This window comes from Neomonachus schauinslandi, chromosome 4 (assembly GCF_002201575.2).
Source record: "Neomonachus schauinslandi chromosome 4, ASM220157v2, whole genome shotgun sequence".
Classification (NCBI taxonomy): Eukaryota; Metazoa; Chordata; class Mammalia; order Carnivora; family Phocidae; genus Neomonachus; species Neomonachus schauinslandi.
Genome location: NC_058406.1, coordinates 146,701,027 through 146,717,111, shown reverse-complemented (window position 1 = coordinate 146,717,111; position 16,085 = coordinate 146,701,027). Strand labels below are relative to the sequence as shown.

Here is a 16,085-nt window from a genome sequence, read left to right as displayed (position 1 = left end):
AACCTCTTTGACTTCTGCCATAGCAACTTCTTACTAGACACATGTCCAGAAGCAAGGGAAATAAAAGCAAAAATGAGCTATTGGGACTTTGTCAAAATGAAAAGCTTCTGCACAGCAAAGGAAATAAACTAAAAGGCAGCCTATGGAATGGGAGAAGATATTTGCAAAAGGTGTTGGCAGGGCTGCATTTATTTCTGGAGGTTTTAGGGGAGAATCTGTTTCCTTTTCCTTTTCTAGGTTCGATAGGCCACTTGCATTTTTTTTTGCCCTTCTTTGATTTTCAAAGCCAGCCATGACAGTTTCAGTTGCCATGTTACTATGTTTCTGGTTCTCTCAAACTGGGAATGATTTGATTAGATTGGGTTGACTTGGGTAAGCCAGGACAATCTCTCCATTTCAGGAGAGATTACTTTAAGCACATCTTAATCACATCTACAAAATTCTTTTGCCTTGTAACATATTCACAGATTCTGGGGATTAGTATAGACATCTTTGGGAAGCATTATTCTGCCTACCCTACTGTATAATATATTAATATACCACATATTATTAATCCATCAGTTGACAGGCATTTGGATTGTTTCCACTTTTCAAATTATGAGTTATTAATAATGCTTGTGAACATTTGTGTACAAGTTTTTGTGTAGACATGTGTTTTCATTTTTCTTGGGTATATTCCTAGATATGGAATTGCTGGATCATATGATAACTCTGTGTTTAACCTTTCATTAATGAACTGCCAGACTCTTCCAAGGTGGCTGCAGTATTTTTGTTCCCACCATCAATGTATGAGGGTTTCAATTTCTCCACATCCTTGTCAACATTTATTATTATGTTTTTGATTGTAGCCATACTGGTGGTTGAAGTAGTATCTTATTTGTGGTTTTGATTTGTATGTCACTGATGGATAATATTGTTGAGCATCTTTCCATGTGCTTATTGGCCATTTGTATATCTTCTTTGGACTATTCAGATCATCTCACCTTTATGTGTGTTTTTTAAAAGATTTTGTTTATTTTAGAGAGGGAGGAGGGGCAGAGGGGGAGAGAGAGAGAGAGAGAGACTTTCCAGCAGACTCCATGCTGAGCACAGAGCCCAACGTCGGGCTCGATCCCAGGACCCTGAGATCATGACCTGAGCCGAAATCAAGAGTTGGATGTTTAACTGACTGAACCACCCAGGTGCCCCCAGATCCTTTGACCTTTGTAAAATTGTATTATTTGATTTTTGTTATAGAGTTGTAAGAGTTTTTTTTTTTTAAGATTTTAAAAAAAATTTAATTTTAATTGAATTTAATTTTTATTTTTTATTAATCCCTACACCTACCATGGGGCTTGAATTCACAACCCTGAGATCATGAGTCCCATACTCCATTAACTGAGCCAACCAGGCACCCAAGAGTGTTATTTAAAAAAATATATTCTAGATACAGGTCCCTTATCAGTTATATTATTTGCAAATATTTTCTCCCCTTCTGTTGGTTATTCACTTTCTTGATAGTATCATTTGCAGCACAGAAGTTTTAAATTTGATTAAATCCGATTTATCTAATTTTTTTGGTGTTGGTACTTATGATTTTGGTATTATATCTAAGAAGGTCATGAAGAGTTACTCCTGTATTTTATTTTATAATTAATTTGTTTTTTAGAGAGGGAGGAGTGAAGGGCAGAGAGAATCTTAAGCAGACTGCACTCCCAGACATGGGACTTGATCTCATGACCCTGAGATCATGACCTGAGCTGAAACCAAGAGTCGGATGCTTAACCAACTGAGCCACCCAAGCACCCCTGTATTTTCTTTAAAAAAAAAAAATTTGTTTTTTGGAGTGCCTGGCTGGCTCAGTCAGTAGAGCATGTGATTCTTGATCTCAGGGTCGTGAGTTTGAGCCCCATGTTGGGTGTAGAGATTACTTAGAAATAAAATCTTAAAAAAAAAAAAAAAAACTAATTTGTTTTTTATTGAGGTGTGATTGACATACAGCATTATATTCAGGTGTATGGCATAATGGTTTGATATTTGTAGATATTGTGAAATGATCACCATGGTAAGTGTAGTTATCATCTGTCACTGTACATAGTTACAGAATTTTTTCCCTTGTCTCCTGTATTCTAAGAGTTTTGTAGTTTTATTTTTATTTTATTTTTTTTAAAGATTTTATTCATTTATTTGCCAGAGAGAGAGAGCATGCGCACAAGCAGGGGCAGTGGCAGGTAGGGGGAGAAGTAGGCTCCCCACTGAGCAGGGAGCCCGATGCAGGACTCGATCCCAGGACCCTGGGATCATGACCTGAGCTGAAGGCAGACGCTTAACCAACTGAGCCACCCAGGCGTCCCATGAGTTTTGTAGTTTTAGTTCTTACATTTGAATCTGTGTCCCATTTTTGAGTTCATTTTTGTGTGTGGTATGAGGTAGTGGTCCAATTTCATTCTTTTGTACGTGGATACCTTGTTGTTCCAGGATGTTAAGACTCTTCTTTACCCATTAATCATTTTGACACTCTGGTCTTAAGGTTTATTTTTTGATGTAAGGACTAATTTGAGACCAAATTCATTGATTTACTCTTTTCTTCTTTTAATTCTACTAGGAAACTAAAGTTATTTTTAAAAACTAGGCATTTTTGAAATAGGCATTTTTGAAATTATACAGCTGTTTTAAGCAAGGCAACATGAGAAGCCTTAGCAGTTCACTCTCCCTTCTCCTTAGTCTATTCCATTCCTAAATTTTTGTTCTTAAGTTATTTCTCATCTTAGATGAAAATAGTATTGTTTTGGTAACTTCAGGGGTTTTTTATTAAGATTTTATTTATTTGACAGAGAGAGAGAGAGCGAGAGCAGGAACACAAGCAGGGGGAGTGGGAGAGGGAGAAGCAGGTTTCCTGCCGATCAGGGAGCCCGATGCGGGGCTCGATCCCAGGACCCTGGGATCATGACCTGAGCCGAAGGCAGACGCTTAACGACTGAGCCACCCAGGCGCCCCCTTCAGGGGTTTTTGTTTGGTCTGATAAATACAAAATCTGGAACAAATCGAGTGTCAAAATAAATATGCTAATTGGTAGTAATTCATTGAATCATACAGGAGTCTGAATCTATACTAATATAAGTAAAATATATAAGGAGAAGAGTAAGCTGTTTCTTAAAGTGGAATCATAATAATAGAAGTGGTGTTAGAAAAGGTAGTGGATGCCGTAAGTTGCTAAGAAGTAGATCTTAAAAGTTCTCATCACAAGAAAAAAAATTCTGTAACTATGTATGGTGATGGATTTAACTAGACTTATTGTGGTGATCAGTTTGCAGTATATACAAATACTGAATCATTACTGTTGTACACCTGAAACTAATGTTTTATGTCAATTAAACCTCAATTAAAAAAATGTGGGGCGCCTGGGTGGCTCAGTTGGTTGGGCAGCTGCCTTCGGCTCAGGTCATGATCCTGGAGTCCCAGGATCGAGTCCCGCATCGGGCTCCCTGCTCGGCAGGGAGTCTGCTTCTCCCTCTGACCCTTCCCCCCTCATGCTCTCTCTATCTCATTCTCTCTCTCAATAAATAAAATCTTTAAAAAAAAAAATGTGTAGGGGGGTCCCTGGGTAGCTCAGTTGTTAAGCATCTGCCTTCAGCTCAGGTCATGATCCAGGGTCCTGGGATCGAGCCCCACATCGGGCTCCCTGCTCAGCAGGACGCCTGCTTCTCCCTCTCTCACTCCCCCTGCTTGTGTTCCTGCTCTCGCTCGCTCTCTCTCTCTGTCAAAAAAAAAAATCTTGGGCTCCTGGGTGGCTCAGTTGGTTAAGCGACTGCCTTCGGCTCAGGTCATGATCCTGGAGTCCTGGGATCGAGTCCCACATCGGGCTCCCTGCTCAGCAGGGAGTCTGCTTCTCCCTCTGACCCTCCTCCCTCTCGTGCTCTCTCTCATTCTCTCTCTCGCAAATGAAAGAAAAAAAAAATCTTTAAAAAAAAGTTTAGGTATATCTGTCTTAAGCCAGGGCTGAAGAGAAAACAGCTTTTGGTACTCCAATTAAAGGAGTTTGTTAGCACACAATAATATTTGCTTATGAATGATTTCTGGGGATAAAGGAGGGCTTTTAAGTTACATGTTTATTACACGGGAATACTTAACCACCTACAATATGCTAGGATTTTAAAATGGAATTAAGACAGTTAATATTAGTGTGCTCTATAACAGAGTTTGCATGTTAGTTCTCAATCCATGGAGCAGAATCTGTGTAATTCTTAAAACAATTTAAGGACTGGTCAGTATGAACTCTAGAAGGAAGTTTGAGGTTTGGAGAACCATAAATGTCATTGCCTCCTTCATGTGTGGACATTGGCTAGAACCACTTATGTTATTGCTCACCTGTTTTGTTTTCTGTAGCAGTTGTTGGCATTAGACAGGTATTTGTGTTGTCTCTAAAAAAAAAAATTCAATAGATAACCAAAACTAGTGGGTGAATGTTTAAGGAAATAGGATATATATGTATATGTATATATGTACACATATATCTTAGTCTATTTAATTAATTAATTTTTTTAAAAGTACGCTCCACACCCAGTGTGGAGCCCAATATGGAGCTTGAACTCATGAACATGAGATCAAAACCTGAGCTGAGATCAAGAGTTGGGTGCTTAACTGAGTCACCCAGGTGCCCCCAAGGTATTTGAATAGACTCAAGAGGCAGGGAGAGGCAGAGGGAGAGAGAAAGGGAGAAGCAGATTCTCCGCTGAGGAAGGAGCCCGATGCAGGGCTTGATCCCAGACCCCTGGGATCATGACCTGAGCTGAAGGCAGCCGCTTAACTGACTGAGCCACCCTGGTGCTCCTATTTTTAACTTTTTGAGGAACCTCCATACTGTTTTTCAGTGGCTGCACCAGTTTGCATTCCCACCAATAATGCAAGAGGGTTCCTTATTCTCCACATCCTCACCAACATCTGTTGTTTCTTATGTTGTTGATTCTGGTCATTCTGACAGGTGTGAGGTGATAGCTCATTGTAATTTTGATTTGCATTTCCCTGATGATGAGTGATAATGAGCATCTTTTTCATGTGTCTGTTGGCCATCTGGACGTCTTGGAGAAATGTCTGTTCATGCCTTTTGCCCATTTTTGGGGGGTATTGTATAAGTTTTTTAATATATTTTGGATACTAACCCTTTATTGGATATGTCATTTGCAAATACCTTTTCCCATTCCATAGGTTGCCATTTAGTTTTGTTGGCTGTTTCCTTTGCTGTGGAGAAGCTTTTTATTTTGATTTAGTCCCATTTTATTTTTGCTTCTGTTTCCCTTGCCTCAGAGGACTTATCTAGAAAAAAGTTCCTGTGACCAGTGTCAGAGAAATTACTGCTTGTGCTATCTTCTAGGATTTTTATGGTTTCAGGTCTCACATTTAGGTCTTTAATCCATTTCTGGGGGGGAGAGTGGTAGAGGGAGGGAGAGAGAATCTTAACCAGGCTCCATGCCCAGTGTGGAGCCCAGGGGGGGGCTCAATCTTACAATCCTGAGATTATGACATAAGCTGAAATCAAGAGTCAGACACTTAACTGACTGAGCCATCCGGGCATCCCTCCGTTTTGAATTTATTTTTGTGTATGGTGTTAAGAAAGTGGCCCAGTTTCATTCTTCTGCATGTTGCTGTCCAGTTTTCCCAATACCATTTGTTGAAGAGACTGTCTTTTTCCCATTGGAAAATCCTTCCTGCTTTGTTGAAGATTAATTGACCATAGAGTTACAGGTTTATGTCTGGATTTTCTATTCTGTTCCATTGATCTGTGTGTCTGTTTTTGTGCCGGTACTGTACTGTTTTGATTACTACAGGCTTGTAATACAACCTGAAGTCTGGAATTGTGATGCCAGCGTTGCTTTTCTTTTTCAAGATTGCTTTGGCTATTTGGGATCTTTTGTAGTTCCATACAAATTTTAGTGTTGTTCTAGTTCTGTGAAAAATGCTGTCAATATTTTGATAGGGATTGCATTAAATGTGTAGATTGCTTTGAGTAGTATAGACATTTTAACAATATTCTTCCAATCCATGAGCATGGAATGTCTTTCCATTTCTTTATGTTGTCTTCAATTCCTTTCATCATTGTTTCATAGTTCTCAGAGTACAGGTCTTTCACCTCTTTGGTTAGATTTATTCCTAGGAATCTCATTATTTTTGGTGCAACATATTCATTATTTTGATGCCAATCCCAGAAATATCTTTTCATTTGTAAATAGTTTAATATTTGTCTCTGTAAACAGTGCAGTGACAGTACCACTATCCCACATAAAAAATGGAGAATATTTAAGTATTGATTTTAATATTGAGAAACTTGACCAAAAAGAGCAATTGATTCTGAGAATGGCATGTTATGACATGTTTAAAACTCTTCTGATATGTTGTTTAACATGCCCTATAATTATAGGCATAATTTTTACTCTGTTGTGTCTTTCAGCTTTTATAACAATTAAAACTAGTTTAATAGTAAAATATGGATTCTAAATTTATTTTAAAATATCTATTCCTTATTAAGATATAGAGAAACTGGTAGTTTATATTTTAAATTAGGAATCTGTTATGTAAAAATATGGGAGATTAGATTTAATTTCTGCATAAAATAAATACTTTCTTCTTTTAGGTTGTTGCAAGTAAGAACACCTTCCTCCAGTTACAAAATAATCCCAGAATATGCAGTTTAAATCTGCCTACTGAGGGAAGTGCTAGAGAAATTAATCATGGGCATAATTACAGTGGGAAACACTGTTCTGAAGCATCTGTAATGGTAAAGTTAGATCCGCCTCATACAGGTAAGACTGCTTTTTATTGATTAGGTTTACACTTGACCAGTTGTATAGTATTATTTAAATTGACTGTTTCAAGAATGAATGTTATATTTGAAAAGTGTTGTAATACCTCTAGATTGTTGGCAATTCAGATTTTTTTGGTCATAATTTCTTTAGTGATTGGATTAATAGCCACGTAATTCAAATCTTGTACTTTATAGTGGGTATCTAAGACTGTTCATTGTGAACTTGTTGGTCAAGTATGGTCTGTTCCTCAAGTACCAAAATAAATTCTGTTTAAAGATTTGATTAAAAAAATTATAAAAACCATGTTGGCGCGCCTTGCTGGCTCGGTTAGTAGACCGTATGACTCTTAATCTCAGGGTCATGAGTTCAGGCCCTACATTGGTCATGGAGCCTGTTTAAAAAAAATAAAAAATAAAAACCATGTTAACAGTTCTAAGTTGGAGAGGTGAAGTTGAAATGAGTAAAATTGTTAATTAATAATAGTTCATGGAGTAGCTGCAAATCAGTTAGATTTGTATTATGAAGGTACATAATTGAAGGAGAACCAAGGATTTAACAGATGCTCCCTCCTTGCATTGTTGAATTGAGTTAAAATAATGATTGTTTCTTTTTTATCTGTCAGAGATTAATATTTTAGAAGTAATTAAAACAATAAATAGGGTTATTTACTGGTGTTTATATGGCCTTCTGAAAGACAACATAAGACTACATTTTTCCAAATGACATTCATTTTTTGGTTGAATAAACAGATTCAGGGAGAGATTCCCATCTGCTGTTCTATACAAGAGTGATTGTCATCCTTAAGATACCTGTGCAAATCAGTGAGATTCCTTAAGCACTTAACCTTTTGAAGGAAGTTGAGGTTTGTGAGGATTAGTAAGTTTTACCTATGAATGGGTTCATTTCTTGTTGGGGGAGAAAGGAATTCTGTATTTTCCCATCTGACTAGGATTCATAGTTTCATTTATGTGTTCTTAAAATTTTTCAAAAGCTGTGACTGGTGTTAGGACAAAATTGAGAAGCACTTTTGGAGCTGGTTGTAGGGATCTGAGATCCCTGAAGACAGCTCTGGGTATGGCAGCTTAGCTGCTGCACTGTCTCATTGATTGGCTCTCTCATTTCTTTTCTGTTTGTTTCCCTTCCTCTTATTTTTCTTCCATCTTTGTTAAGTGAATATCCTGTTTTCCCAGGTTTTTTTCTCTACTGCCAAGCCTGTGGCAGATAATGATCCACCTCTGCCTCTTTCTTTTTCTATTATGGTAGCTAATCTCTTCACCAGAGAATGGTATTTAGACTATAATACATTCTGTGTTACTGATTTCCTGTTTTATTTTTGTTTTACTATAGTTTCTCACTCTTTAACCTGCTAAATATGAGAAAGGAGTTAAGAGTTAAGATAAATTGAAGAGGGAGTTAATTTACTCAACTCCTAATCCCTTAATCCCTTCTCTGATTTAGTACATTTACTGGACTGGGGAATCTTTGCCAACCTCCTGACACCCTCCTGCCTCTCATTCAGAGAGAGGTTAATTGGGGAAAAGAACATTGTGAGAAACATCTTGCTTTGTGGTGGATTACTGGAGAGGGATGTTTTATGTAGAAAAGTATGGAGATGAGAGATCCATGTAGTATAATTCACCTTTTCACATCTTTTTTTTTTTTTTCTCACCTTTTCACATCTTTTTAATCCTAGATCTAATCTACCTTGAAGTGGGATGGAAGCCTGTTTGTCCCAGTTAAAATATGTCCTCATTTTCCCCCATCATCTCTTTTTTTTTAAGATTTTATTTATTCATTTGAGACACAGAAATAGAGAGAAAGAGAGAGAGCATGAGCAGGGGGAGAGGCAGAGGGAGAGGGAGAAGCAGGCTCCCTGCTGAGCCAGGAGCCCCATGTGGGGCTTGATCCCAGGACCCTGGGATCATGACCTGAGCCGAAGGCAGATGCTTAACCATCTGAGCCACCCAGGCGCCCCTCCCCCATCATCTTTTTTATTTTTGAAAAATTTCCTACATGTAGAGAAGTTGAAAGAATAATTATCATCCTAAATACTACAGTTGTTAACATTTTGCCTCCCTGCCGCCATATGTCCATTTTTTTTCTGGATCATTTGAAAATAAGTTGCAGATGTTATGCCATATCATCCCTAAATACTTCAGCATGTATTTCTTAAAATTTAATAATACATAATATTTAATATCTACTTCATCAGTAGTATCATTTTTGCATAAGCTGGTTTAAGTTTGGTTTCTTTCTCAACTTGAAAGTGCCCTAATGAGTATATTTTCACTCCACTGAACTTCACTGGGCACTTCAAGTCTCCTTATAACCCTGTACCTTTGCAGATAATAGTCCTTGTGTGAGAATGAAAGTGTAGGTCTGATGTGGAGAACAAAGGCAGAAGAAAAAAAAATTAAACTTCCTTAGACAGCTTAATAGCCCATTGACAAGTATTTGGGACAGGCAGAGTGACCTTCCTCAAGGAACTCAACTGCCTCAATGTTAATACTTTGCTAAGGGCAAAAGGCAACTTTAGCTTAACATTAGCCCGACCTCCAGGATCCTGTAAGTCTTTAACATATAAAAATCCTTTTGGAAACTACCTTTATCTTAACCCCCCTCCCTCAAGATATATGTTAACAATCATCCTCTAGGCATATGGCCCACCGATGTACATCTGAAGGATCTCATGACTAAGGTTTTTCTAGACAGTAGTAAATGACTTTTTCCTAACAATAGCTAGCCCTTCAAGGTTCTGGAAAGCTTGCTTCCAAATTCTTTAGAGATTACACTATCCCTAAACTCCTCCCAACTTGAAAGTATATGATCAGCCTTTCCTCACAACCCCATTGCAGCTCCTTCTGCCCACAGGTCCTGTCCCTGTACTCTAATAAAACCACCTTTTTGCACCAAACACATCTCAAGAATTCTTTCTTGACTGTTTGCTCCCGGATCTCAACATTTCACATCAGGTCTACCACTAATGACTTCATCCATGGCTCAGGGTATATGCCTTTTTTGGAGGTTGTGCTAGAAGGGCCCTCTTCTGTCTTTTAAAAAAAAATTTTTTTGGGCACCTGGGTGGCTCAGTTGGTTAAGCGACTGCCTTCGTCTCAGGTCATGATCCTGGAGTCCTGGGATCGAGTCCCACATCGGGCTCCCTGCTCAGCGGGGAGTCTGCTTCTCCCTCTGACCCTCCCCACTCTCATGCTCTCTCTCTCTCATTCTCTTTCTCAAATAAATAAATAAAATCTTTAAAAAGAAAAAAAATTTTTTTTTTTTTTTTTGGTCTTGTCTACAGCCTCTACTCTTCGCCTTGGCTTGAGAAAATTAAAGGGGAAATATAATGGGTTGAATTGTGTCCTAAAAATTGTGTTTTAAGTTCTAACCTCTGGTACCTGTGAATGCAACCTTATTTGGAAATAGAGTCTTTGCAGTTGTAATCAACTTAAGATAAGGTCATACTGTGTTAGGGTGGGTCCTAAATCTAATGGTTGGTGTCCTTACGAGGAGAAAAGGCCACATAATGTTGGAGTCAGAGATTGGAGTAATACAGCTGCAAGCCCAGGGGCACCAAGGATTGTTGGCAACTACCAGAAGCTAGAAAGAGGCAAGGAAGGATTCTCCCCTGGAATCTTCAGAGAGAGAAAGGCTTTGCTGACACCTTGATTTTGAACTTCTGGCCTCCAGATTTTGAGAGAATAAATTCTGTTGTTTTAAGCCACCTAGTTTTTGGTACTTTGTTATGGCAGTCCTCAGAAATTAATACAGGAAGCCCTAGACTTCCTAATATTCAAAACAATACTTTCTGTAGAAACAGAAAGAAATTGTTTCATTCTTTCTGATTCCTTCTCATTCTCTCTCAAACTGTTCAACCACACTGTTCTTGTTTTATATTTTATTTATTTACCTGACTAAAGTGTGAATACAAAGGCAGGAACTTTCTCTTGTTCAGATAGTTTTAAATCAAATAGTATGAATTCAAAAACATTTTATGATTGAATGAAAGGATCTTGGAAAATTTATAGGTAAGTCCCTTGGGTAAGTCCTTTGGCTCTGAAATGCTTCAGAGAAGTCAAGTAGTCAAGAAGAGGCTACTGGAATATTATGGTTTTCAGGGTTTGGTAATATTTGAGAGAACAGTTTAAAAAAATGGAACAAAAGTCATATTGTAATAGATAACTAGTGAGTGGAAACAGGCAAATGGAGTCACTGAATATAAGTAAATGAAGTATGTAAAAACAAATTTGGTTGTGAAGGGAAGGAATAGGGGCCAGAGAGGTTTTTTTTGTTGTTGTTGTTTTTTAGGATTTTATTTTTTTTAAAGATTTTATTTATTTATTTGACCAAGAGAGATACAGCAAGAGAGGGAACACAAGCAGGGGGTGTGGGAGAGGGAGAAGCAGGCTGCCTGCCAAGCAGGGAGCCCGATGTGGGGCTCGATCCCAGGATCATGACCTGAGCTGAAGGCAGACGTTTAACGACTGAGCCACCCAGGCGCCCCAGGATTTTATTTTTTTAAGTAATCTCTGCACCCAACATGGGGCTCGAATCCACAACCCTGAGATCAAGAGTTGCACGCTGTTCTGACTGAGCCAGCCAGGTGCCCTATTACTGTTTTTTAAAAGTAGTATGTATAGGCTGTAAGGAATGAGATAGTGAAGAGGGGAAGATTAAGGATATAAAAAGGGAGTGATAAAATCTCTCTCCTGTGTGGATATTAGGTAAGTGTTTTTAGTTGGGTCTAAAGTCCTTGGAAATGGTTGGGTCTCTTCTCAGGGGTTTATAAATTCTTGGAGAAGTTTAGAATATTGTGTTTTCTTTTAGCTGATATGAATAAATGCATATAAGCATGTGCTGGATCTTTTGCATGGCCACCTTATAATAATTATAAGTTTTCATGTCTTCAGATGAAAACAGAGGTGAACAGGATGTGTTAGTGGTATACTCCTATCAATGCAGGTTTTATATATTAAGATGGTCAAACAGTTGGGGCGCCTGGGTGGCTTAGTCAGTTAAGCTCAGGTCATGATCCCAGGGTCTTGGGATTGAGCCCCACGTTGGGCTCTCTGCTTAGTGGGGAGTCTGCTTCTCCCTCTCCTCCCTGCTCATGCTCTCTCTCGTTACCTCTCTCTCAAATAAATTTAAAAAAAAAGAGAAGATGGCCAAACAATTGATCCATTGTATGTCCTCTTGAAGAAAAAGCTTGTTGAAAGAAACCTGCGCCAAATCAGTGGGTACCTTATTAATGTTGTGAATAACAGTTTAATTTCAGTAAGATGTTACTATCATATTAAATTTATGTGATTTTGAATTTTATTGGTTTCATTTATATTTAGTTTGTAAATGTTTAATTTTTTTATTGTGATAAAATATGAATAACAAAATTCACTTTAACTATTTTAAAGTGTACAGTTCAGTGGCATTTAGCATATTTACAGTGTTGTGCAATAGTCACCACTATCTAATTCCAGCTTCATCATGCTAAAAGGAAACCCTGGACCAATTAAGCACGCAGCTCTCCATTCCCCACTTGCTACAAGTCCCTGGCAACTACCAGTCTGCTTTCTGTCTCTATGGATTTGCCTGTTTTGGATATTTCGTATGAATAGAATATAATATGTAGTCCCTATGACTTAAAAAGTAATGCATCACATGGTTTAGAAGGCATGAAGAATACAGTAAAAAGGCTCCCTTCCTTGATCCCTAGCCATCTAGTTCTCTTCTTCAGAGGCAAACCAGTTATCAATTTTGGGGGTATCTTTTTTGAGATGTTTTATACATTTGGAAACATATTTGTGTATATATATTCTCCCCATACAAATGATTTTTCACTAGCTGCACTGTTCTATACATTGCATTTTTTTTAATTTTTATTTTTTAAAAGATTTTATTTATTTGTCAGAGAGAGAGAGGGAGAGAGCGCACAAGCAGGGGGAGTGGCAGGCAGAGGGGGAAGCAGGCTTCCCGCTGAGCAGGGAGTCCCGATATGGGACTCTATCCCAGGACCCGAGATCATGACCTGAGCCGAAGGCAGACGCTTAGCCGACTGAGCCACCCAGGCGCCTCTATACATGGCATTTTTTACTGTAACAGTATATCTTAGAAATCTTTTTGTGAGTACATTTAGAACTACCTTTTGCTTTCTTTTTTTAAAGATTTGTTTATTTTAGAGAGAGAGAGCGTGTGCACTAGGGGGGAGGGGGAGGAGCAGAGGGAAGAGTATCCTCAAGCAGACCCCTGCTGAGTGCAGAGCCAGACATGGGGCTCCATCCCAGGACCCTGAGATCATGACCTGAGCTGAAATCAGGAGTCTGCCACTCAATCACCTGAGCCACTCAGGTGCCCCAAAGAACTACCTTATGGTTTTTAAAAGCTGCTAATATTCCATCATTATGGATATGCCACATATACTTAACTAGTGCTTTATTAAAGGATATTTATGTTATTTGGGATCTTTTGTTGTTACAAGCAAAGTTACAATTAATGTCTATATATTATATACATATGTGAGAATATATCCATAGGATAAATACCTTGAAGTAGGGTCCTGGTTTCAAGGTATGTGCATTTTTCATTTTGATGGATAATGATAAATTGCCCTCTGCAGAGGTTAGAAGTTTATCCATCCACCAGCAATGTATGAGCAATGCATGTATCATTTATTGTGATGCTGAATCTATATATGAGTATATACTTATACTTTTTGGTATTTGATAATCTAATTGTCAAAAAAATGTTACTTTGTTGTGCCTTTTAAAAAAAAGAATTATTTATTTTAGTGTGCGCATGTATGAGCAGGGGGAGGGGCAATGGAAGAGGGAGATAGAATCTCAGGCAGACTCCTGCTGAGCTTGGGTCTCAATCTCACAACCCTGAGATCATGACCTGAGCCAAAACCAAGAGTTGGACGCTTAACCAGCTGAACCTGTTGTGCCTTTTAAGTTAAACTTTTTAATGTGATATTTTGAGAATGTTTCAAACGTACAGAAAAATTGAAGAATAATACAAAGAACTTGCACAAATTTTACTGAATTCATGTGTGTTATTTTTCTGAACCAATTGAGAATAAGTTGCTGACATGATGCTCATCACTCTATAAATTCTTCAGTCTGTATTTCCTAAAACAAGGGCAGGCTTCTATATAATAAAGTAAAACAGTGCAACCATCAGAATCAGGAAGTTAACTTTGATACAGTACTACCCTGTGACCCACAGATCGTATTCAACTTTCTCCTCTTGTCCCAATGATGTCCTTTGTATCAAAAATGAATTAAAAAAATGAATAAGTAAGCATTTTTTCTTGCTAGTTAAGGCTTATGTGTTGTATTTAGTTGTCATGTCCTTTTAGTCTCTCTTAATCTGGAACAATTTTTTATTTTTATTTTATTTATTTACTTTTTAAGATTTAATTTATTCATTTGACAGAGAGCACAAGCAAGGGAGCGGCAGGCAGAGGGAGAGGGAGAAGCAGGCTCCCCGCTGAGCAGGGAGCCCGACGCGGGGCTTGATCCCAGGATCCAGGGATCATGACCTGAGCTAAAGGCAGACGCTTCACTGAATGAGCCACCCAGCGCCCCTGGAACAATTTTTTAGTCTTTGCTTCTCTGTTGTGCAGAATTTTAATGTGCTTAAAGAGTACAGGCCAATTATTTATTTATTTATTTATTTGAGAGGGCAAGAAGAGAGACCACATGAGCAGGAGGAAGGGGCAGAGGGAGAGGGAGAAGCAGACTCCCCTCTGAGCAGGGAGCCCCACTCAGGGCTTGATCCCAGGACCCCTGGATCATGACCTGAGCCAAAGGCAGACTCTTAACCCACTGAGCCACCCAGGCGCCCCCTGGCCAATCATTTATAGAATGTTTCTCAGTCTGGGTTTGCCTGATGTTTCCTTATAAATAGATTCAGGTATACATTTTTGGCAGGAATATCACAAAAATAATTCTTGGTATAACATTAGGGAGCACATGATGTCAATTTATTCCGTTATTAGTGATATTAAGTTTGATTTTTTTTTTTTAGAGATTTTATTTATTTGACAGAGACACAGTGAGAGAGGGAACACAAGCAGGGGGAGTGGGAGAGGGAGAAGCAGGCTTTTCGCGGAGCAGGGAGCCCGATGTGGGGCTCGATCCCAGGACCTCGGGATCATGACCTGAGCCGAAGGCATACGCTTAATGACTGAGCCACCCAGGCACCCCTTAAGTTTGATTATTTAAATAAATTAGTATCTGCCAAGTTTTTTTGGTATAAAGATATTTTTGCCTTTGTACTTAATAAGTATCTGTGGGGAGATCCTTTGAAACTATGTTAATATATATATATATATTTTTAAAGATTTTATTTATTTATTTGAGACAGAGAGAATGAGAGACAGAGAGCATGAGAGGGAGGAGGGTCAGAGGGAGAAGCAGACTCCCTGCCGAGCAGGGAGCCCGATGCGGGACTCGATCCCGGGACTCCAGGATCATGACCTGAGCCGAAGGCAGTCGCTTAACCGACTGAGCCACCCAGGCGCCCCGAAACTATGTTAATATTTTGTATTTAATCAAATGTTCACTTAGTAGTTTTAGTTTTCATTGATTCTTGCTTAAATCATGATTGTTGAGATTTTCTAATTCCGTCTGTATTTTTTAGTTGGCATTCTGCTGTAAGCAAGAGCTTTTCCTTCTCCCCATTTATTCATTAATTTTTTCAGATTCGTCTTGAAGAACATTTGAAACTACTAGGTATTATCCAGGACCATCTGTAGGAGATTTAGTTACCAAATTCTCTCCTGAGTATCAAGCATTGCCTACTCTTTGTAAGACAGGGCATGCATGGGAAAAGGCAACAATCAAATATACATATTGAGCAGTGGTTCTTAATATGGATTCTAGAGGGTGTGTGTGTGTGTGTGTCTATCTGTCTGTAGAGGAAGGTGTTTTATAATGCCAAAAATTAAATCTCAGTATTACATGCTCCTTGATATCTGATAAAATCAGGAGGGTCTTGAATGGCCTAACTACAAGTTCTCTTCTCTACTCTGTTCCTGAGGATAAGATTCCCTAGCTAAACAACCCTCCTTATTATTAAATAGATCAGGTGCAGTTTCTGCTTATCTGTGAATAACAGCTTTCATTTCCCTGCCAGCTGCAGAATTATTTAAACAAGCCAGTCACATCCTCTTCTAGGAGCCGGGGGAAACCTCACCCTCTTGGTACTGCAAAGCCTGCGTCCCACAGCCCCTAGTGGTTCACTTTGTTCTGTAGGGTTATCCCTGTGTGGCCCTGCATGAGTGTGGCAGTCTTCCTCCTCAACGCTGTG

The 16,085-nt window shown here is 38.7% G+C and overlaps 1 protein-coding gene across 1 annotated transcript in view; it reads left to right on the top strand.

Annotated features, from left to right (window-relative positions):
• RAD54B (RAD54 homolog B) overlaps window positions 1-16,085 on the top strand; it is an 86,307-nt gene that overhangs the window by 6,525 nt on the left and 63,697 nt on the right. Inside the window, exon 3 of the mRNA XM_021688249.1 lies at window positions 6,608-6,776. Within this exon, the coding sequence (XP_021543924.1) occupies window positions 6,608-6,776 (169 nt within the window). The remainder of the gene's footprint in view (window positions 1-6,607; window positions 6,777-16,085) is intronic.